The 24,698-nt window shown below is 38.7% G+C and overlaps 1 protein-coding gene across 1 annotated transcript in view; it reads left to right on the forward strand.

The window, feature by feature from the left end:
- PHEX (phosphate regulating endopeptidase homolog X-linked) overlaps positions 1-24,698 on the forward strand; it is a 259,726-nt gene that overhangs the window by 64,333 nt on the left and 170,695 nt on the right. Inside the window, exons 5-9 of the mRNA XM_044666816.1 lie at positions 1,234-1,460; positions 17,455-17,523; positions 19,343-19,459; positions 22,458-22,541; positions 23,526-23,671. Of these exons, the coding sequence (XP_044522751.1) occupies positions 1,234-1,460; positions 17,455-17,523; positions 19,343-19,459; positions 22,458-22,541; positions 23,526-23,671 (643 nt within the window). The remainder of the gene's footprint in view (positions 1-1,233; positions 1,461-17,454; positions 17,524-19,342; positions 19,460-22,457; positions 22,542-23,525; positions 23,672-24,698) is intronic.

Here is a 24,698-nt window from a genome sequence, read left to right on the forward strand (position 1 = left end):
TAGTAGAGTCCAGTTTAGAATATAATTGAATATATGTAGAAGAATATATTTAGAATATACTTGTACTTACATCAGTGGTCTAAACCATCACTTTTAGAACTTGTCTGTAATGAGTTAATACTTTGTCCAATACTTTGCATTTTGGGCGTGGACCTGGCTATTGAACTAACTAGAGCAGGGATAAGAAACATTTATTTACCCTGCTAGCTTTCTCAAGAATTTCCATTCATTTTAGTGCTCTTGAAAGTATCAGCCTTTCAGGCAACTTGGGCATTATATTATGGAGTTCTTATAAAGATCTTATAGATTCAGTGATCCTAAAGAGTTAATGAATATGCTTCATTTTTAGTCCTCTGGAATTGTGGTTAGGAACACTTTGAAAAGAGTTTTAGTGTCTTTCAGAGTTCTTTGCCTTTTCAATGTTTTTTATTATTGTATAGATTTATCTTTTGGTCTTGCCTTCATTTCGCAGCATGGAGAATACATTTTTGGACATGGTCAATGTGGGGATTTGTTTTGCTTGTCTATTCATGTTTGTTTTTGTCCTTTTTTCAATATCAAGACATTGGATGGAGGTAGTGGGAAGGTGAGAAAATAAATGATCATTAATTAAAAAAACAAAGCTTCAAAAAGAATTAGTGAGCACTTATAAAACATGAAGTGAACAATTTATCCTTTGGTAAGGTTTGTTTTTTATTAGAGTACAGTTCTGTCACCTGGTGTGATCAAGTATTTTTTTTTTTTGGTAAAGATCATCATATGGCCCTGAATATTTTAGGAAGGAAAAAATGTTCTTTTACTTTTAGAGATTGTCCAGTCTTTTACTTTGCTACCCCATCCCATTGTAGCAAACCTATTGGAGCACATGAAGATGTACGGGATGGGCAGGTACAGATGGATTGCAATCTGTACCACTGGAGGGAATACCTACATTGAAGAGATCCATTGGAATATTGGATCATTGGAGTATTTTTAAAGGGGGGCAATTTCCTTAGGCATCTCTCTTGGCACAGATAACATTAGTTATGATTGCATCCATTACAGGTAAATCGTCTATTCTTCTCCTGGAGTAACAAACATTTTTTTTATAGCTAAAACTGTTCTGAGATCTAAGCCTAAGGCTCTGGTGCCCTGATAATAAATGGATTAGAGTCAGATAATTTATGCCTTTCCTCCTAAGAGAACAAATCAACAACTCTGGCTTGGTTTCTTTGTACCTTCTTTCTCTTTCAGAGGCAATAGAGAAAGCTGATGCTAAGCCACTGTTACACATATTGAGACACTCCCCTTTCCGCTGGCCTGTGTTAGAATCTAACATTGGTCCAGAAGGCGTGTGGTCAGAAAGGAAGTTCAGCCTCCTTCAGACCCTTGCGGTGTTCCGTGGACAATACAGCAACTCTGTCTTCATCCGTTTGTATGTTTCACCTGATGACAGAGCATCCAACAAACACATATTGAAGGTACCGTGAGGGTTTCTTTTATATTTGTGTGATGAAGTCCATGGTAAATGTTTGTCATGTTTTCCTGTGGGAAGAGAGAACCACCTTGTATAGCATCATCTTGGCAAATTTTCATGTTCATGTTCAGACACTTGGATCTGAACTATTTACTTTTCTTCACACAATATATCACTGGTAGTCAGGTTTTTTTAGTCCAGGTTGTTTATTTTTAAAGGTGTTGCATCTCTTATGTTGTTGGGGAATTAAAATTTTTTAAATTGATATTCTTTGTGTTATGCCATTTTCATTTCCTAATATATCCCTCTATGCTTCCCTACTCTACCTTTTTTTAACATGCTAGTCACTTTTACTGATTTAAAAATACTGTAATTTTTATACATTTCAACAATTTCTTTAAATAATTTTGCAGCTGTTTGTCTTTGCAGCACTGCAAACCATATACTCTACTGTATGAAATCACTGGTGAGCCTGGAATGATATATTAAGAGAAGGTACCATTGTGAGGAACACAGAATTAAAAAGAGAGTGGGGATAAAAGAAAGAGTTCAGTAAAACTGACCCATCAGCTGTGTAAAAATTATACCTTTTTCTGGTCCTCCTGATTATTCTGCACCTTCTTCTAGTCAGTATAGTAAGTTTATTAGGAGCCTGTATAACATTGCAATAGCAGAAAGTAAGATAGCAAAGGGGAACTTAGAAGTCATATACAAACTATCCCAAAGATCAAAGGATCATAATTTATAAATTATATCAAATATTAACAAAAAAATCACATCCTAGTAATATGGATTGAATCAAGGAAGCCATCTAGGCTTTGCTGTCAGGACCTTTTGCTTTATGATATATAAATCTCAGACAAATTCTAGAAATACAGCAGAACGCTGAATAATGTTGATAACTTTGAGATAACACGAATATATTAACTTTAAGGTTTTACTGACAACTCTAAGATGATTTGGATATGTTAATGAACCAACCCCAACATGACCCAGAGGAGATAGTCCGTCCCATATCAAAACTTTATAAAAATGGGAACTTATACTTTTTCCCCCTGAGCATTCTTGGATCTCCATTTGTGTCCAGGCCCTCAGCTCTAATCCATGATTTCATGGGTGATAATCAGTTCCACTCTCTTTTTCCATTCTCTCCCATTGCTGCCTGTGTCCCTTTGTACCCCATCCCCATCACAACACTATCTGCCTCTATACCTCTCTTACCATTTGCCTCTATATTTTCTATGACATTTCCCCTTCATTCTATTTCTTTCAAGTGTGTTTCCCAATGTCATCATTGTCTCTTCTGGCAAGTACCCAAAGAACTGTGTGTGCTGGTCCCCTTTTGCAATTTCATGAATTAATTAGCAATTCATTAGTAAAGTCTGACAGCATATTCAATATACTATAACATAGTTCCTTCACTTCTCCAAAGAAGGGATGGTGGTATATTTTTTCTTCTCTTCCTCCTTACATTGCCTTCAGCTTTTTGTTCTTATTGTTTGTTTTTTCCCCATTTGCATTGTTATAGTCACTATAGATTTCCCATGTCTGGTTCTGTTTATTTCACTTGTATCAGTTCATATAAGTTTTACTATATTTCTCTATATTCTCCAAATTTACTATTTCTTTCAGCATAGTATTCAGCATGAGCATTCCTCTCCATTCTTGTACCACAATTTGTTTCAATTGAGTTTTCTACTTTTTTCCTTAAAACAAAAAACAATTCATCTTCCATTTTAGAATCAATACTGTGTATTGGTTTTAAGGCAGAAGAGTGGTAAGGGCTAGACAATGGGGGCTAAGTGACTTGCCCAGGGTCACACAGCTGGAAAGTGTATGAGGCCAGATTTGAACCTAGGACCTCCCATCTTTAGTCCTGGCTCTCAACTTACTGAGCCACTCAGCTGCCCCCCCTCAGCTGAGTCTTCAAAGGGTTTTAAAAGTGTAGCATTAAAGTATTCACTCATCAGCACATCTGGGTCACTTCAGTTCTAGTAATGAGAAACCAGGGAACTTAAAGAGTTAGAAGCAACCTTGGCACTGTCTAATCAAACCACCTAATCCAAGTGTATACCGATACGACATTAAGTTACATTTAAGAAACATTAATTAAGTACTTCAGATGTATATGTTGTATATAGCATTGTGCTAGCTCGAGTCAGAGAGAGCTCAGCCTTCATAAGAGAGTCTGTTCCATTTTTTGATTAAGTTCTTTTTTATCTAGCACTGCTGCTGAGCCTGCAAGGGCTGGGGCACTTGCCTTTCCCTGTCCTTTACTCAACCACATTACTTCTCCAGATTCAATTCTAGGGAGTTTGGCCTCTAATGAGGGGGGCTCCCTCTTTTCATACTCATTGACTTGAACCAATGAGCATCTTTTAAACTCGAAAGATCCTTGGGATTCAAACTTGGCTGAGATTAGGAAAGAAGAAGCCCCAAAGAGGTAGAATTCTGCTCAGCGATCCCATGCATAAATTTAGCTAGTTCAGGCCATTATTCAATAAGGAGAGGTGACAAGGTCTGCCATAATTCTGGGTTAGAGAAGGAACCGTCTTCCTCTACCTCTAGAGAGTCATAGCCCAAAGGGCCAAGGCTGACCTCCTTCTCCTCTCCTTTCTCCCCTCCTCAGTTTCCCCCTCCCCCTCTCTCTCCCCTTTCCTCATGACCTTCAGTGAGGGGAATGCTATACCAAGGAACTTTACCAAGGGACATCATTCTGAAACACCAAATTCTTTTCAGCACTGGGTTACTGCAGTGACAAAAATAGCTTCTGGCCATATAGCACTTGAAATGACAAGGCTTAGGTGCAGAATGTAATACCTGTCTTTGAATATTTAAACAGCTGTCACAAAGAAAGGGAATTAGAGTTATTCTGCATTGAACCACTGACTGTCTTTTAAACTAAAAAATTTCTTGGGATATTAGTTCACTTGTGATTAGAACAGAAGAAAATCAAAAGGGATAGAACTCTGCTCAAGGGTTCCCAGTATAAACTCGCCTAGTTCAAGTCATACTCCAAGTAAATAGAGGTGATAGATGGCACAGAAGCACCCTTGAAGGTGCATCCTCGAAAAGCCTGAGCAATGAACCACTGTGTCCTTGGAACCTTCCTGAAGTTCTTGGTGGAGCTCTGGGTGCATGTTCCATGGAATAGTCCTATAGGGACATTCAGCTTTCTCTATACTCACATACTTTTAATGTCTACATATTGGTCCTAGCTCTTCCTTGAGGACAGATTCAGAATAATTCTCTTTCTCTTTCTTCAGGAAAGGTCTTTAAATATTCAAAGATAGTCATCACATTCTGTGCCCAAATCTTGTCATTTCAAATACTTTATGGCCAGAAGTGTTTTTCTAAAACCATTACTTTTCTGGGCTTCACCACTCTCTTTACTGAGGCTAGAGAAGAAAATAGCAGAAAAAAAGCCTATTATTCTGGCTCCCTTCTCTCTGCATCAATGACACCTCCTTAAGTATATTCCCAAATCCTTAGAGCTTTCCTGTCATGAGTTTCTACCTAAAACTGTCATACCTTCTTCCAGCAGTCCAATAAAATCTTCATTAATATTATCATGGTTGTCTTGCTCTCCTAATAGGAAATGATTAAGAGTCTTTCCTATTAAGAAAAAAAAGAAGCTCCTGGATGTGTCTTTTGGTAGATCACAATTTTATTAAAAGTTCAAAAGAATTCTAGAACACTCTGTACAGTTCAGAATTCACAGATGAAAAGAACTCTGAGTGGATCTGAACCACCAAAGTTCAAGTCTTTGAGAACTCTCCAGCTGTTTCATATTTTTGGCATTACCTTTTTTCTTCCAGAATTTCTTTGACTGGTTTGAAACTTTTTTGCTAAACAGCTTATTTGTGCAATTCTATCTTTGGTCTAGACTCTAGACCTAAAAGAATTCATACTGTATTCATATTCAGATTTTTTTTCTAAGTTCTGAAGCTCTGGAGGATATTATCCTTTCACAACATAAAAAGACCTTCCTGAGCTGAAGATCTCAAGTTAACCTTTTTGAGTAGGAACTGTCACCATCTCCAAAATTCTTCCCCTTCTTTCTATTCTCATTGATGTCAAACTAGTATAGATCCTGATCAATATCTTCCTATACTATAAGGACTTCCTAATAGGTCTTCCCATTTCCATTCTTTTCTTTCCCTCAAATAATCTCAATATAATGCTTTTGTTATCCATAGATCTATTCGAAATTTTCCGTGACTCCTTATTGCTTACTGAATGGCCCAAAGCCTTTGTTGGCATTCAGGACTCTCCAGAATTAGTGCCACACTACTATTATAATCTTAAATAGTTACCCTCTTCCAGTGGTGAGCTGGTTCATGTTTAACAATTGACTGTTCCATGAACCAGACACTCCAAGATAGGTTCATTTTTCAGTTCTATAAATATGATGACATCCTTCCAAAATATATTTATTTGTATTTTATAATGAATTAAGGACTCTCTCATCCAGACTCAAAGAAATTTAAATTTTTGATGGCTTCCTCATGATAGGACTAACATTGGGAAACTTGAAATCTTTCAGGATATTGGATTTTGTAAATAAAACTTAAGTTTCTAGAGGTTAGGAGGAAGTGGGGAAATGGAACTAAAAAGGAGAGAAGAAAGCAAGATGGCATTTGTTCTAGGATTTCAGGAAGAAAGGAAGCTTGAAAAGTTAATATAGACATATTTGGCTCTTAGGATCTCCTATAAGAACCTTATTTTTGATGACATAATGTAAAAGATTAAAAGATGTTTCAAATAAAAAGTAAAATTATGGCAAAGCAAGAATTTTTAAAAAATGCAGTTTATGCTGGGAGATAGTATGGTAAGGGAAATGGGAAAATGGAATGGAAATGGAAAGGGGCATCTGGACTTGGAGTCAGGAAAGATGTATGTTCAAATCTTGGCTTCCAGAGTAATTAGTCATGTCATTTTGAGTAAGTCACTTTAACTTCTCTAGTTTCTTCATCTGAAAAATCAGAATGTTATTGTTTATGATAGAGACTTATATGTATGCTTTAAGGAAAATACTTTGAAAATCTTACTGGTTATTTGTTGGTTGATTTAAATTAATTATGAAATATTATATGTTAAATGTTACAATACTAATAGTTTTATGTAAAAACTCAAATCATGTCTCTCTGAATGAAGTGGAGACCTTTCAAGTGTAACCTCTTTCCTCTTGGTACTGACAAGGGCATCCAGTTTTACTGCAGCAGTGCTACAAAGAACAAGTTAGGATATAGTATTGGAGGAGAGAAAAGAAATATGAGAACATACACTGGGTTAGTGGGAGGAAACTAGACTCAGACATGATTAGGGGTCTCACTTGATTATTCTGAGAACTTTGGAGATGGTGGGACTGAAAGACACTAGGTTATAGACAGTTTTCATTTTACATAAAATCCACATTAGGGAAATTCAAATTTTATGGTGAAAATTCTGAAAGAAAACTACATTAAAAAATAATAAACAATGACAACCCTAAGTTGGTTGTACATTTTATATATAGTACTGTGTTCTCCCTCCACTCCTGCCTTTTGGCTTAGTGCTCCTCAGCCTCTCACCCCCTCTAACAAAAACAAACAAACAAAAAGCAAACACCCTAAAAGAGACCCTCTGAAGGCAGAAGAATGTATCTCAGAGAGACCATCATCAACACTAATGCTGTCACTTCTACAAATATATATTATATAAAAATAGCTTTAAGAAGATGTCTTACCACTTTCATAAAGCAAGAACTGTCTTGTGTCTTATCTCCCTAATATTTCTTTGATTCTACTGTAGAATAGAATGGGAAAGCACTTTATTAGTGTCCCAATTTTGCCACATCCCCTCCAAAATTTATTATTTTCCTTTGTTGTCATATTGGCCAATCTGCTAGGTGTGAGGTGGTACCTCAGATTTATTTTGATTTGCATTTCTCTAATTATAAGAGATTTAGAACACTTTTTCATGTGCTTATCAATAGTTTTGATTTCTTTATCTGAAAACAGCCTATTCATGTCCCTTGTCCATTTATCAATTGGGGAATGGCTTGACTTTTTGTACAATTGACTTATCTCCTTATAAATTTGAGAAATTAGACCTTTGCCAGAGATTTTTGTTATAAAGATTTTTTTCCCAATGGAAAGCATTTATTAAGGAGTTCTCCAATGCTGCACATTGGAGATTAAAGGAAAGGGAATGAGGAAGGAAATAATCATTTTTAACCAGCTACTATTTGTAAGGAACTGTTCTAAGTACCTTACGAAACTCATGATCCTTAGACCAATCCTGGGAGAGAGATACTATTTTAGTTACACTTATAGTTTATAGTTGAGGAAAGTGAGGCAGTGAGATTAAGATTATCAGAAGCTCCATTTAAACTCACATCTTCTTGACTCTAGGCCCAGCTCTAGCCACTGTGCTATTTAGACGCCTCTACTTTAAAAAAGAGACAATCACTGGGATAAAAGAGAACAATTCTAGGAGGGATTGTAATGTTTATAGAGAAGTTCTTTTAGGTGAAACTCTGAGTGAATGACTATATGCGCTGTGTCCTATGGTTATTGAGTATAACAAATCTTCTCCCTAGAACAATACAAAAGGCAGATATTAGACCTAGAATAATGCAAAAGGAAAGAATATGATCTTAAAAATCAAGTGATATACACTTGAAAATATCAACCTTTTTTCCCATTTTCCATCTCCCTAATTCAATGATTCCTAAAGCTTGAAGGAATCTTAGAGATAATTAAAGGAATAAGCACTTAAGCACTTACTATGTGCAAGGAAATGTGTTAAGTAATTTTTACAGATATCATCTTATTTGATTATCACAATGACCCCATGAACTAGTTGCCAATATAATGCTCACTTTGTGGTTATGGAACCTGAGGCTCAGGTGCCTTATTCAAGGTCACACAGCCAGCTAGTGGTTATAAGAATTAAGAGAGCCAGTGCCAAAACTGTAATAATAATGAGAGCCAAGTAACTTATGATAGAGGAGTATAGAGAGAGTCTATGAGGTGAGACTCTCTTGGAGCTCTCCCCTCTTGCCAAATATACACTGGGAGACTTTGAGGGGGTGTCAGCTCCAAACTGGATGATTGTGCCACTCCACAGGAGTTGAGGGGAAGGCTTCCTTATAAGATGAGGTATGTGGTACCTCAATCTGATTCTGGATGATGGGCGGGGTTCACACAAGCTTCCCCCGAGGTCAGTCAGCTTCACAGTGATGGTCTGGCTCCAAGATGGAGGCAGATATACTAAGCTGTGTTCCCCTCCCCCTTGTTGTCTCTCAGGCACTCCGGAACACTATCTGACTAATGAATGGCTTTTATTAATCACAATTCAGGGATTGGAAAAAGGGGTGAAGGTCAGTGAGATTTTGGGGTGCCCTCTTCTCTATTTCTATGGAGTCTGTCATTCAGATGGGAACCTTTGGGGTTCCCACTCCCAAGCTTCTTCTCCCCCCCCCCTTTTCTTTCTGATTCTATTTCTATCCTTTTCTATAATTGTAAGTTAGACTGGAAAGGGTCTCTCATTAAGGTTGGATAATGGGAGAAGGTGACTAAGAGATCGCTCCCAAAATGGAGTCCAAACACTTAGCTTACTCAATGATTGAAGTCTTGCTGGGTGAGATGTGAAGGAATCTTTGACCAAGGAATCAGGGTTTCAGTGTCCAAAGAAAGTTCCTCAGGAAGACCTCAGGACTGGATTTGAGCTGAGATGCCCACTGCTGGAACCCTTTTCCTCCTCCTCCTTCTTCCGGAGCATTTCCCAGAATCCTCTCTGGTCTCAACTGTCACCTACTGTCAACAACTCTCGGCCACTCCTTCTTTGGCTCCTTTTGTCCCATCCCCCTCGCACAAATCCCATCCTTACATGGTAGAGCTGAAACTTGAGCATATGCCTTCTGATCCTTCTATGGCTTGTTCCATTGAACCATGATGCCACTTTGAAATGAAGTTGGTTAACTGGACCACAATTTGGCAGCCTCAATAGCTGCTTAATATATCTACCATCAGGTATTGGTAGGCCCCAGGAAGTGGTTCTGTTACATGGTCTTCAATCATTACTTCTATCTTCTGGGGATGACTTCTTCTCTGAATCAATTCACTTTCACGTAATTAAGACCTATAGAAAACAACAAAGAGACTTTATGGGGATTTGTAAATGTGTAGACATGGAATACCATTGTCTCTGAAGAATTACAGTTGCAAGTCACCCAGTGTACAGAGAGGGGTGGCATGAGATGAATGGATGTTGGCTTTAGTCCATTATCATTGGAGAACTACATAAAAGGAATGGCATAAAGAAAGACTTCTGAGAGATGCAAAGCCAGAAAAGGGAGTGGGCTAATCATTTCACAATGAGGGATAATAGATGGACTCCTTGTCCACTCCATTGGGAGAGCCATGGAATGTTAACATCTCTAGAGGAAGCTACAGTCAATGGATTCCTGGAGAGGGACTTGCAGGAGAACATGGATGAGATTTGCTCAGGATGAGAGGGCATTGAGGGGTGATGATCTACATCAGTGTTTCCCAAAGTGGGTACCACCGCCCCCTAGTGGGTGCTACAGCAATCAAGGGGGCAGTGATGGCCACAGGTGCATTTGGGGGCGGTGAATAACTGTAAGGGGGTGGTGATAGTATGTGATGGGAACGCTAAGTAATATTTTTTCTGGAAAGGGGGAGGTAGGCCAAAAAATTTTGGGACCCACTGTTCTACATCATTGGTGGGAGAGCCCACATTAGTGTTATCACATGTATATTGAAATGATGAAGTAGAAGACTAAACCATCATTATATATGCTAGCTTTTCCATTATCATTTCTGTGCTTGGATTCCTCCAATTGTTCTTTTTTACTCAAAATCATAGTTAAAGCAAGTTTTTTTAATATAGAAAAAAATTAATTTGGAAACTCTGAGGCTAGTATGTGCTCATGCCTTTGATAAACTCAATCCAAGTGTGTAGATGTATGTGTGTGGCCAATTTCAGCCCTCTACTAATGTACTCATGTGAAAGAGTTAATATTCTAAGCAAAGCCTGGTCCCTGCTTTCTCCTGATTCCAGCTGCAAGATTCCCATCTCCGATGGCTCAGCTTCTAGCTTTTCTTTTCCCAGCTGGATGCTTTCCTCAATGGCTATTGGCTTGCTTACTTTTTGGAAATGTGATTCCCTGGGAGATCTGCTTCAGGACAACACATCTACAGGGGATGCCAATATTTTAATTCCAGTTGTAGTAGTTGGCAAGGTAGGATATAAATTTGTGCAGCAACTCAAATTCCAGGGCTACTTGGCTACCTCGTATGCATTAGAATGTCAAACCTAAGGTAGTCAGTGTTATATTCAGCTGGAAAGCTTCTATGTTATTGTCCAACCTTTAGAAGCAAGCAGAGGCTAACTGCCTGGGCTGACTTGTCAAATGAGACCTTCTTCTTTGACTGGTAAGGGACTACATTCAAGAATTCAAAAGAAACCTGAGTGCAAAGAACCTTATGAATCCTTTTGTGTTACTGTTATGCAAATAGGAGGGTATTTTTGCATGGAGGATATCACCTTGTACCTACAGAGAAGATGCCTGCTGACAATAAGAGGAGAAAGAGTCAATTTTGCTGCTATGTCCTATCTCAAGCTGCTCAGAAAATAAGCACTTGTCTAAATGTGCTTGCTGTACGAGTGTGTGTGTGTGTGTGTGTGTGTGTGTGTGTGTGTGTGTGTGTGTAGGTGAGAAATTGGAATATTCATTAGGGATTGATCCAAATTTCCAGGACAAAGTCTGAATTTAATATCCTTAAGTTTACTTTGAGGAGATGAGAAGAGTTATGATTTAAAGGAAAGTAGAAGACGTGTAAATCTGATCTCGACTGAGTGTTTTGGACAGTTGGGGCTGGCTCAGCATGTGTTACTATTTAGGGAAAACAATGATGTAAAATCGTTATCACTCAACATCCCACTTTTGTTTGACACTCTAGCTAAATGCACGAAAATGACAGAGTTGTTTTATTAGAAACAAAATCTCTAATTTTTCTCTCCTGCCTTTCCCTACATCATTATTTGCCAGATGTTTCTTTCCATAGTCCCTGGGTGCTTCCTCTCCAGGGATTTGTTATAATTAAAATATCAGTTCATGTATAACTTAAGTAAGAGTCTCTTATTTCCGGTGGAATGTATTGAATTCTATATTTTTTCTTTTAACCTATAATATTCATATTTGTCATGAATGTAAGATTTTTTTTAAATTACCCACTTTCTTTAAGTGAATGTAGTCAATTTAGGATTATCTGAAAGACATTCAAGTTCTGATTAATACTTAATAGATGTTCTAGATTTTTGCATCCTTTCAAAAAACCTGACTTTAAAAATGGATTGGAGGATGAAGAAGGCAAATGATGCTGCCTTAGCCTCTTTCCTCATCTGCAAAATAAGGTTGTTGTAATGACTGCCACCACAGTAGTGGATTAAAAAAATGTTTCTCATGACCTTACTTAATTAGTGTTAATCGATCTGTTTAAATGATTTCTTAAAATCATAAACGACGTAAAGGTTTGAAGAAGTTCAACTAAACTTCATTTGAACTATTAGACCCTCGGTCTTCTTAGATTTGACTTTAATATTATCTTTCTTGGTGCTGGTTGTTCTGTCTCTTGGGTATTTCCTTTCCTTGAGACTTATTCTGCTCAAGGGAAATACCAAATCGCTTGAACATACTAGATTTAAAGCTAAGGTAACATATATGTAATTCTATATTTAATGGTCCAAGGTTATGCCAAGGATTTTGAAGAGATTCTGGAGTCTAGAATGTCAACTTGATTTCAGTAACTGTTTCCATGACTGAGCTTTCACAGTCAAATTAAGGAGGGGAGTTGGTGAACAAAATAGAGAGTATTTAGAATAGTTTTTAGGAAATGTGTTCTAGTCCTAATTCTACCATTAACTAGGTGGTGTAATAATTTTAGGCAAGCCATTTTATTTCTCCAAGTTTCAGTCTTCTTACCTAAAAAATTAGGGGTTACCTTCCAAATTAAGGCTCTAATGTCTCTTCAAGTTCTAGGATTTCATTATTTTCTGATTTATTCAATTAACCAACAAACATTTATTTTGTCCTTATGTTGTTTCAACTACTGTGCTAAATGATAAGGAGAAAAAAAGCAAAAAAACAGTCCCTTCCCTCAAGGAACTTATATTCTAAAGGGGTAGATCACAGATATATACAAGAGATATGCTGAATAGAAGTAAAGTACCCTTCAAGGGGAAGGTACTAGTAACTGGGGGAACAAGGAAAAACCTTCTGCAGGAAGTGCCTTTTAAGTTGAGTCTTGAAAAAAACCCGGATTCTTCAATGCTGTGTATGTTACCATGCTACAATTCTACAAAAGAAAACAGGGAGAGAATTCCCTAGATGGGAGACAGTTGTTGTTTAGTTGTTTTCAGTCAGGTTCTACTCTTTGTGACCCCATTTGGAATTTTCTTGCTGAAGAGTAGTTTGCCATTTCCTCCACCAGCTTATTTTATAGATGAAGAAACTGAGGAAAACAGATTTAAATGACTTTACCAGAATTGAAAAAAGTTCATTCACTTTTGGCAATTTAGAGATCATTGGTAACTTTAGGAAAAATTGTTTAAATTGAATTATGAAGTTGGAAGTCAGGTTGCAGAGGGTTTAGAAGGGAGATAAAGAATAGAAAACGAAGGCAATGAGTATAGCTGGTGTTTTCAAGGAGTTTAGTTAAGAAGAAAGGAAAGAGGAGATAACTAATGGGGATTGTAAGATGAAATGAGTTTTTAAAATATATTTTTATTTTTATTTTATCAATTACATGCAATACATTTTTACACAAGTTTCACCAAGTTATATCTATGTATCTACATCTATATCTATAGAACTTATCTCCCTCCCTCCCTTCCCTTCTCCCTCCTGGTGCTGTTGGATGATTCAATCTGGGTTATACTGAGGTGTTCTTTTTAAAAGGATGGTTGAAAAATGGACCCATTTGAAGGGAAGAGGGAAGGAACAAAGAGAGAAAGAGAGAGCGTAAAGATTAGAGAGAATGGAGATGATATTGGGGTAATATGCCAAAGAAGACAATAGATGATGGATTTCATAGGACATCTAGAGATGGTTTTAGCAAACACCATCTTTTCATTAAAGAATGAAGTAAAGAAGATAGTTCGAGATGATGGCAGAGGATTGGGAGATGAGGAAAAAGGGAAAGGAAGGACTTCATGGTGAATGTCACCAAATTTCTTGGTGAAGCATGAGACTAGAACCTCAGCTGGAAGTGTGTGTATATGTGTATATATGGAAGGGGTTTTGGAAATAAATAAATACCAGCACTTGGATTGACTAATGGATTGTGTGAACCTCAAAGGGAGAGAAATTGATGAGATATAGTGAGAGAGGGAAAGTCTAGAAGTGGCAATGGGGATCACAGAGTACATTAGTTTTTGTTTCCTTGCTGCAATCAATGAGTCAAGAGTATGAGAGAGTACAACCAACATTGGAAAGGATAGCCAAGGATGCATTATCTGCCATGGGGAGCCAGTTATCATTGAGTACCAGAAGATGAAAAGAAAAAAAGGATTAAGTAGAATAAAATGGAAGGACATAATGGGACAGTTGGGAAGATGTGAAGCAGGGCTTTGGGTCAACCTTCACCTGTTCAGCCTGCCATGTTGTTGGGTCTGAGGAGGCTTCTGGAAACTTTTTGAGGAAGGCAAAACAAAAGACAGTATGTTCCTAGTGAGGAAGAAGGAACTTCAGTATTGCAGGATCAGCTTATGAGGTAAGCATGATCTGGATTCCTAGGGTGTTGTGGCCCTGGGTACATCTTTACACTCAGACAGGTGTAAGGATGGGATTTGAGCAAGGGGAATGGGACAAAAGGAGCCAGAGAAGGAGTGGCTGACAGTTGGTGACAGTAACTGGCAGTTAAGACCAGGGAGAGAATTCTGGGGAATTCTCCAGAGGAAGGAGAAGGGAGGAGAGGTCTTCTGGCAGAGGACTGAGAGAAGAGAGGAGGTGGACAACCCAGCTCGGATCCAGTCCTGAGGGCTTCCTGAGGATCTTTCTTTTGGAAACTGAACCCCGATTCCTTGATCAAAGACATTCCATTGCATCTCACCCAGCAAGACTTCAATTGTTGAGTCAGCTAAGTTTTTGGACTCTATTTTGGGAGCAACCTCTTAGTCTACTTCCACCATTACCCAAACTTGCTGAGAGGCCCCCCTTTTAGTCAAAACTTACAATTATAGAAAGGGATAGAAATAGAATAATAGAAATAGAATCAGAAGGAGAAGTGCTGGAAGAAGACGCTTTGGAGTGGGAACCCCAAAGGTTCCCTCTCGAGTGATGGGCCCCATAGAAATAGAGAAGAGGGCACCCCAAATCCCTCTGCCCTTTGCCCCTTTCCCTAACCCCTGAATTGCAAATAATAAAAACCATTCATTAGTCAGATAGCATTCTGGAGTGCCTGAGAGACCACAAGGGAGAGAGAAACCACAGCTTGGTCTGGCTGCCTCCATCTTGAAGCCAGACCACCCGCTGTGAAGTTGACTTACCTTAGGGAAGGCTTGTGTGAACCCCACCCTCATTCAGAATTGGATTGGGCTACCACATACCTCATCTTATAGGGAAGCCTCACCCCCAACTCCTGTGGGGCAGCATGACCATCCAGGTCACCCAGTTTCGGGGTGACACCCCCTCAAAGTCTCCCAGAGTATATTCAGTGTGAGGGGAGAGCTGGAGGAGAGAGTCACCATACAGACTCCCTCTCTCTCTCCCCTCTATCAAACTTTGGTCACAGGCTCTTTTTATTATTACACAGAAAAGAAGAGATCTCAATTCATGATAGAAAACTTATGTGTCGGGGTTAGGGAATTGGGAGAAGGAGGTTGCAAGGCCCATGAAAGGCTCTAAAAGTCTTATATGTTTTCAGAAACAGCCATCTCTTCTCTCCCCTTCTTCCCCCTGAAGCCATTCCAACTAGGATGTGGCCTTGTAATAACAAGACTTATAGAAGACTATTCCTCAATTCCAATTTCAAAAATGTGTTTCCAATCTGGGGTCTGTGGCCTTTTAAAACATATTAGATATCTGTATTTCTACACAATTGGTTTCCTTAGTAATCAGATGTATTTTATTTTATGCATTTAAAAAAATTATTCTGAAAAGGTTTTCACTGGATTGCCAAAGGGTCCACATCACACAAGAATTTCTGATCCACTGAGTGCTGGCCATTAAAAATACAAAGACAAAATTGGACCAGTCCTTGCACTCAAGTCTCATTTACACATTTAGCTGGGGTTGGGGGTGGAAATAAGAGAAAGTTTAAGTAAATACAAAGTAGTTTTTTGGAGATTGTGGGGATAGTCAGTTCTAAGGACAAGAGAGATTAGGAAAGGCCTGGACAGACTCCCTGCAGGGGAGACCTGAGCTATATTTATCAAAGGAGTGGAAATTATGGCCTGGAGAGCAGGGGCATGTCTAACTCCCACATGATACTCCGTCTCCTGACTAAGACCATTTTTGCTGGCTGTTGCTCATGCTTGGAACTCTCTTCCTCTTTTTTCTCCACTTTCTATATTCTTTGACTTCCTTCAGATCTCAACAAAGTTCCATCTTATATAGATGTTTTTCTTTTCCCATTTTTTGGAGGGTTAAGAAGCTCAAATTATATAATAGATAAGAAGCATTTCATAAACCTTAAAGCACCATCTAAATACCTGCTATTAATATTAATATTATTATTATTATTATTAGCCTATCATCACTCTTTAGGCAGTATTGACTTCATTTCTTGAGCCTTCTACTGCACTCCTGTTGAGCTCAAGTAGTGTTTATAGAGCAATACAGGGGCATGTTGTTAAATATATAAAAATTATATATTATATTCATATTATATTATAATAGAATATATAATAATATATTACTCTAATATATGATGACATATTAAATAATATATGATAATAATATTATATATACTTTATTACAATAATATAAATATATTTACACACTTTTAAGTTTTCTCTGCATTATTAACACTTCCTTAAGTCTAGATCATCAAGACAATAAATCAAACCTTGATTTCTTTTTTTTTTAAACTCTTACTTTCTGTCTTAGAATTGATTATAAGTATTATTTCCAAGACAGAAAGATGCTAAAGGCTAGGTAATTGGAGCTATGACTTGCCCAAGGTGGTACAGCTAGGCAGTAACTGAGTTATATTTGAACCCAGGTCCTCTCAGCACCAGGCCTGGTGCTCTGTCCACTGAGCCACCTAGCTGCCCCTAAAACCCGATTTCTGAGTTTTAAATGCTCATCCTGGAAATTTAAGAGTGAGCCTTCAAGCACTTGGGACCAAACTTTAGCACATCAGTATTTTACTTTTAGTGACATCCTTCTGAGATTATTTATAGTCTAACCCGTATACATCTAACCTTACACATAATTTCTGTTTTTACATTGTGTCCCACCCTATACTGGAAGGTCCTTGAGACCAGCATCTGATTTTTTGCTTTTCTTTGCATTTCCAAACCTTAGCACATTTGTGTAACACATTTGGTGTTGTTCAGTCTTTCAGTGGTGTTTGACTCTTTGTGAATCCATAGGTTTGTCCATGCTTTTGTTCTTAGCAAAAATATTGGAGTGGTTTACCATTTCCTTTTCCAGTGTGTCCCCATTTTATAGATGAAGAACTGAGGCAAGCAGGGGTTAAGTGTCTTGCCCAGATTCACACAGCTACTAAGTATTTAAGCCTGGATTTTGGACTTAAATCTTTCTGACTCTAGTCCTGTGGTTCTATCCATTGTACCAGCAGGTGAATAATAAAAGCTTATTGGCTGATTGACATATAATGGTCAGTTGAGTTATAAAAGTTATCATTTGTTGAGTTCCTATTTACACACCCCACTGAATAAATTTTTGATGATGATGGGAAAAAATAGTACGATACAAGAAAATGCAGTCAATTTCTAACTTGGAAATATTTTTATTTTAACAGCTGGACCAAGCCAGTCTCTCCTTAGCAGTGAGGGAAGATTACCTTGATAACAGTACAGAAGCTAAAGCTGTAAGTTGTCTTTACCTTTTATTGCCTGTCTTTGCCAAGTGCAGCATTCTTTTCAAATTCATGATTCATATTAGAAATAGACTATGCTTTGAGAGCCAGGCCTAGAGACTAGAGGTCCTAGGTTCAAATCTGACTTCAGACGTTTCCCAGTTGTGTGACCCTGGGCAAGTCACTTGACCCCCATTGCCCACCCTTACCACTCTTCTGCCTTGGAGCCAATACACAGTATTGACTTCAAGACAGAAGGTAAGGGTTTAAAAAAAAAAGAAATAAACTAGGCTGCTACCCTAAATTGAGATTTGCAGAATTTACCATTTTGGATTCTTCTGGCTTCAGTCTTATAGGAGATTTGGGTGTCTGAATGACATTAATCACTTTCCTTAGAGAGTATCTTTTTTCTTTTTAAATATAAAATTTTATTATTTCATTATGATCTTAAACATACTCTCCTCTCCCTCAAATAAGGATTCCTTTCCTTAAACAAAAGCAGAATACACACACACACACACACACACACACACACACAAAAGGATTTTACAGGAAACCATGAATAGTTTTTCCCCCCTCACTTAGGAAACTACCCAAATGAGTAGAAGAGATGAGAGATACCATTACAGAGGCCATTAGCAGATATAAATGAACATAGAGGAAACCGAGTTCCTAAATTTTGAGAGGATTCCTAGCAGAAGAGGAAAGCGTCAGTGGTATTAACCAGATGGTATTTCCTGGGTTTGTCTACTAATCTGAAGAACCCCTAAAGACTGGGTTAGAGCTGGAAAAATTTAAATGCCTTGGGAGATTCTTCTGAGACTCCACATGAATCGAGTACCTCCAGAGGGTATTTAAGCTTCCCTGTTACTCTCCTCCAACCCCAAGCTGTTTGGGTTACAGTATATGGGAAGACTGTACAGAAGCTCCTTCCTCCCATCACCTTGTTCCTCCTCATCTTCCAAGATACCTGGATGTAGCTTTCTACTCTGGACAGATTCACCAACTTGGGGCCATGTACTAAAAGGCAGAGAGCGAGTGCCTTTCATTCTGAAATTGAATGAACATCTGCTGAGCTCTGTGCCCTCCTCCTTGCTGCCCAACCATCCACATAAAATGTACCAAAATGCTACCTTGCCTTTTTGAGGGAGGTTTCTGTTGGAGCTGAACCTATACAATGATCAGGAGAACTTTTGTAGATATTCATAGAGTAAATTTTAATGTTTGGATGGATGTCTACTTTCTTCCTGGCTTTCTCTGAGCTGGGAATTAGATTCTTTGTGAAAGTAAAGTTTTCATAAACTAGAACCAAAAACAGATAAAAAAAAAGACCCCAAGAAAACAAAACCATAGAGTTAACATCTTAATTTATGTATTGGTGTTAAGGATGATGAACCAGTTCCCCACATGCTGTTAAATCATGCTCCCCACTTTTAGATACTACCACTCTTCTCCATAAGTTAATTAAGATTTCATTTGACCTTTTGGTTATTATTATTATTATTCTGGATTTATTTAAAGATGTTCAAACCCATCCATCTGTGTGTATCTAATAACAAATATCATAAGTTCCTAGAAAAATGGTTCTCATTGATCTGTGATGGCTGGCTGCCTCTGTTTCCCATAGCAACAGTCCATGAATGGTTATCATTTGTCTCTCAAAATGGAAGGTGGGTGGGTGGTGTTATTATATAAGGCAGGCACCTCACGCTATGTGCTGCCTGGAAAGTGTAAGATATTTATTTCAATTGGCAATTCTGCCCTCCCTTGTTTTGGATCAGACGTCCTAAGAGATTGTTGTCATAGTCACTTAGCTCTCCACTTTTTCCAGTACCGAGATGCCCTTTACAAGTTCATGGTGGATACTGCAGTGCTTTTGGGTGCGAATGTCTCTCGAGCTGAGCATGACATGAAATCAGTGCTCAGACTGGAAATAAAAATAGCCGAGGTGAGTAAATAAAAGGTACCATTGGAGCTTGTTGCTAAATGGCTTGGTTTAAGAAATGTCTTGAATATATGAAGAACCTCAAAGAACCTACTGGGTATTAAAATTGCATCTTGTAGCATTCCTTTTTTGTATTCGAGATGACACTGGCACCACATATCCCTGGGAGTGGTTGTCCCTGGTTCCTTCTCCTTTAAGGTCCCTCATCCTGCCTATGCCAATGCATAGCTGTGGTGGGAGAATGTGGGTATCTCTGTTTATAGGAGCACAATTATGGTATACAATGGCTAAAAGGAGAACTGCTTATAGAGATGTTCTAAAGCCCAGGACTAGAGAATTAGATATAGCAGGTCTTTAGTAAATACGTGTTAACACAGGAGACGGGGGACTTCAGTACATTTATCCAATCCCATTCTCCATCTTATTACTTCATAGGAAGAATGTAAGGGGGAAAAGAGGGTTTTTGATTGAATATATTAAAAGGTTAGGTCACCAGAGAATTGAATAATTACCAATTCCCAATTAAAGAATAACCTCAAGTCAAAATGACTTTTATGGAAGTTTATTTACAAAATATAGGAGAGAGTGGAAGTAAGAGAAATGAGAAGAGGGTAAAATAAGAGATTTGTATTTAAGTCTGGGCTTTACTCCAGCAGGGCTCCAGAGGCCCAGCTGTTAAGGGAGAAACCAGGGAAAGGTGCCTTGAACAGTAAATATTGGTCCAGGTGGGTGTGAGAAATAGGAATGACAGGAAGGGGCCCACAAGTAGGGAGACTAAAGTTTAACAGCAAAGGGGTGTCTGCTATTGAATTGGCTGTTAGGTCCAACTACCACTCTGAAGCACCAAGACCAGGCCTATGGAAACCAGCAAAGTAAAGGCAAGAGTTTATAAGTTAAGGCTACACATTTAATCAAGGACAAACTAAGATTAAGGATGGGAATAGGGTTTAGTACACTTAAAAGCTAAGGGCAAACCACAGGGGCAGGGGAAGGACTTGACTATACTCTCCTATGATCTAAGCAAGACAGGACCCAAAGAAAGATGTACTGGAGTCACAAGGGAAAAGTTCCTCCCAACCTGATTCCAGCCAGCTTAGCTGAGGACCTGAGGGTAGCTTTACTTGGGATCTCATGGCTAATCCAGGGATGGTTTAAGGATGCCAGGAGTCAACTCCACCAGAACAGATGATCCAGGGTATCCAGGTAGGGAGAGAAAGTTTGCAAAGCTGTCCACCAGATCACAAACCACTTCCCTACTCGGTGCTGCTCTGCAGGTGTGATGTCCTCTGCTGTAAGCCTTCACCACTCTCAGGATCCCAGGGAATCTGGATACAACTCCCCTAGCTTTGAGATCTCCCAGGGTCAGCAACAGTTTGTGCCAACCACCATGGAGTCCTTCTCAGGCACAAGCCACTTCCTCCTTCCCCTGCATTTCATTCAGAATGTCCATGATGTCCAGCTAAGGCTTTTCCTAGCCTGCTTACACACCTACTTTTAAACTTATGCCTCTTACACAGCCAGAGCCTAAAAGTCACTAAACAAGAGTTTTAGCCACAAGGGCTTCTCCCAATCAAGGGAGCCTCCCAGAGGCAATAGCCTCTGGGAGGTTAAAGGAGTCAGCCTTCTTCACTCACCATATGTAGTTCTAAGAGAGAGATTTAAGAGCAGTCTCACTAAGGTCTCAGGGTCCCAGGTCCAGAGTTCCTCCATGTCCAAGCAAGAACCAGAAGCCGCTCCTTCAGGTCCTGTTCACGAACCTGAAGAGAGCCCTCAGCTCACTGAACTCTCTTTTTAAAAGGGCCTCTTTTGTGTCACTTTCTGTGCCTTCCTCTTAGTTTACATGTCCAATCACAACAGATACTTTTTCTTAGGACTAGCAGGAGGCAGTCAGTAAATTCTGATTTATCACTCACTCTAGCACACATGGATTACAGACCACCCAACTTGTGAGTTAAATGGAGATGTTTTCACCTTTGGTGATTAAATCTAAAGATGGGCAGGGTAGATTTAATCTCATTATCACAAGAAACTTGGGTGTAGATCTTGATTTGGGAGAAATCAATCAACAAATATTGAATGGATCATTGTGATGGAGGGTCAAGGGGGTCCTAGGCTGCTGGCCTTGCTCGTGGCTTTTTACCAGCAGAAATGTGAGGGAGAAAATTCCAAAAGATTTCTGGGAGCAGTGGGAAACAATATAGTTAAATCTTCTAGTGGAGACTCCCTATGATTCCAGAGAAAAAAGGAAGTTTTTTAACAAGCAGATTTTTGAATATAGGTTCATTACAGTTATGGTAGTATTTGGCCCTCTTTGAAGGCTTTCATTCTCTTGTGAGGGATGGAGAAGGACACTGATGAGCTTGCTGCATTTCTTGTTTCTACCATGCCCTAAACACACCTCTCTCTGCAAACCTTGTGTTGCTCCAGTCATGATAATCTCGCAAGCCCATGTGCCATGGATTTTTGACCTTCTGGTTTACCCTCTATTTTCTGCTAAATACTTCTAGGTCTCTCCTTATAGTGGAGCTGCAGGTGTCTAAGTGTGATTGATTCTAATTTGTGTCAGAGGCCACCAGAGGCAGAACTTGGCAGCTGGCTGCCACTTTCCCCCACTCTATGTTCTGTTTCCAAAAATACACGGGTGACTTGACTGCATTCCATTGGGAAAGTCTGATTTTCTGCTGCTGCCTAGACATAGTTATCCCTAACTACTGCCCTTCATACCACTAGGGAATTATAAAGGATGTAGAATATATGATCATGTGCCTTGAGGAACTTTACAGGTTAAGAAGGGAGGATGGGATGAGCCAGGGCAGCACAAATAAATCCTTTTAAGCAAAATTATAGAAAGGTGTGTATGTGACCAATGACAGATATACATTTAGTCTGGGAAAACTTTAGGGAATAGATTTATTTATCCATTCATCCATCTAGGTCCTCAGGAATCTGGCAATAAGACAAAAAAGCCCTTGGAAAAATAATTTGGCTTTGTCTCCAACAGATAATGATCCCACATGAAAATCGAACCAGTGAAGCTATGTACAATAAAATGAATATTTCTGAACTGAGTGCCATGATACCACAGGTTGGTAGAAAAATAATCTGAAAAGTTTTCCATTTTGTTAGATTGTTTTGTGAATTTTTTGCTTAGGAAAAACACTTTTTCAGTTTCTTGTCATCACCTTCTCTACCAGCAATTAGAGAAATGGGTTGACCACTGCCTTGATTAATTTGGGTGATGTAATACCAATGCTGGTACATGAAGAAGATGCAGTCTTTCCTGTTGTTGCAAGCATTTGTAATTGATTCATTTCTATCTGGCAGCTCTGAATTTAGAGTAAGAGGACCTGGGTTCAGATTTTTTTTAAAACCCTTATTTCCACCTTATAATCAATACTATGTATTGGTTCCAAGGTAGAAGAGTAATAAAGGCTAGGCAATGAGGGTTAAGTGAATTGCCCAGGGTAACACAGCTAGGAAGGGTCTGAAGCCAGATTTCCTGGGTCCAGATTCTGACTCTGCCAGTATATGACCTTAGACAAATCAGTTCTTTTTTCTTTTCTTTTCTTTTCTTTCCTTTTTTTTGCCTCAGTTTCCTCATCTATAAATGAAGAGGCTGGGTGAAATAGTCCTCCAGATTCCTTAAAGCTCCAAATATTAGATACTATAATCGGATGATCCAATAATCCCTTTAGAATTTGCCTGGAAAGATGCCCAAGAGAAAGGTGAAAAGATGACATGCCCACCTGTGCAGTTCCTCAGAAATATATTCTACTTTATGTAATAGGTATAGATTTTATGGAATGGGAGCTCAAGTTTTAGATTGGATTTATGACCTCTGAAAGGAGAGGTACTGCTAGGTTGAATTTTGTTTTTACATCAAGTTCTCTCCTGGAGCCTCAGATTCCCACTTAAAAATGGACAAGATTGAACTCAACAGTATCTGAGGTCTTCTCCAGCTCTAAGTCTAACATCCTTTGTTCTTAAACAACAGTATGCTTGCTTTCTTTTTCTCATGGTTCTCAGTAACTAACCTCTGCCTTCCCCCCCCCCCTTTCTTTTTTTTCAGTTTGACTGGCTCAGTTATATCCAAAAAGTCATAGACACAAAACTCTACCCTGACCTAAAGGATATAGGTCCATCAGAAAATGTGGTGGTCCGAGTACCACAGTACTTTAAAGATCTATTCAGGATACTAGGATCTGAGAGGAAAAAGTAAGTACTTCCCTATGAATTTCACTTTGCTCAGGGCTAAATTTCAAATCTCTTTCTTGGCACCTTAAAAAAAGTTTTAAAAAAGATCATATTTAGTGAAAATAAAGAAAAGTCATAGGGAAAAATGTGTGGCCCTTTGAGGAAAATAGATTCATCCTCTATTGCAGCATGAGAGCAATGTGCTCCTGGCAATGATAACACACATATGACGTTTCTACCCCAATTCACAGCCCTCTTGGGTAAAAATTACTTAGATGGCCTAAATTGTTTATTATCTCCCCTGGTGTTTATGGAATGAGCTATGTAATGATGTTATTTTTCTGTGCTTTCTATGGGACTGTTCCTTTTTCAATTCATTTTCTCCAAGTTTTTTGCTTCTTTCTTTCAATTTCCTTGAAGCCAATCATGTTTTGTAGGGGTCAAAAATGAAAAGATAGAAGACCATTATGGGAATCTCAGTGTGTGTGTGTGTGTTTGTGTGTGTGTGTGTGTGTGTGTGTGTGTGTGTGTTGGTGATGGAGATGGGAAGGGAAATAGACACAGCTATGAAGCAATTTCAAGAAGTGTTAGTTTTTAAATAATAAGATTTAGGATGTATTACCTTGTAACTTCAGTATAAAACAGAACATGGGATACTGCAAGTCCTTATGATACCTAGAAAAGAGAATTCCTCATTTCCTTTAAGCTATTCATGTTTGACAATGATTTACTTAGCTAGAAACAGAGCCAGGATTAGAACTTACATTTTCTTTGCTAATTTTTCTCAGAGAAGTGTGGCATTACAGAAGGGGGTACTAAGTCACAGGACTTGAGTTCAAATTTAAACCTGTTACTCACTTGCTCTATGACGTTAAGCCAGCCATCTCGCCTCTTTGGCTTCATTTTTCACACCAATAAAATGGGAAGGTTGGGTTAGACAGATTGCATTTGTAGGACACTTTAGGATTAGCAAGTAAGGGCAATAAAGTGGTACAGCGGATAGAGCACTGAGCTTGGAACCAGGAAGACAAGTTCAAATCCAGCCTCA

The sequence above is a fragment of the Gracilinanus agilis genome, chromosome 3 (assembly GCF_016433145.1).
Source record: "Gracilinanus agilis isolate LMUSP501 chromosome 3, AgileGrace, whole genome shotgun sequence".
Taxonomy (NCBI): Eukaryota; Metazoa; Chordata; class Mammalia; order Didelphimorphia; family Didelphidae; genus Gracilinanus; species Gracilinanus agilis.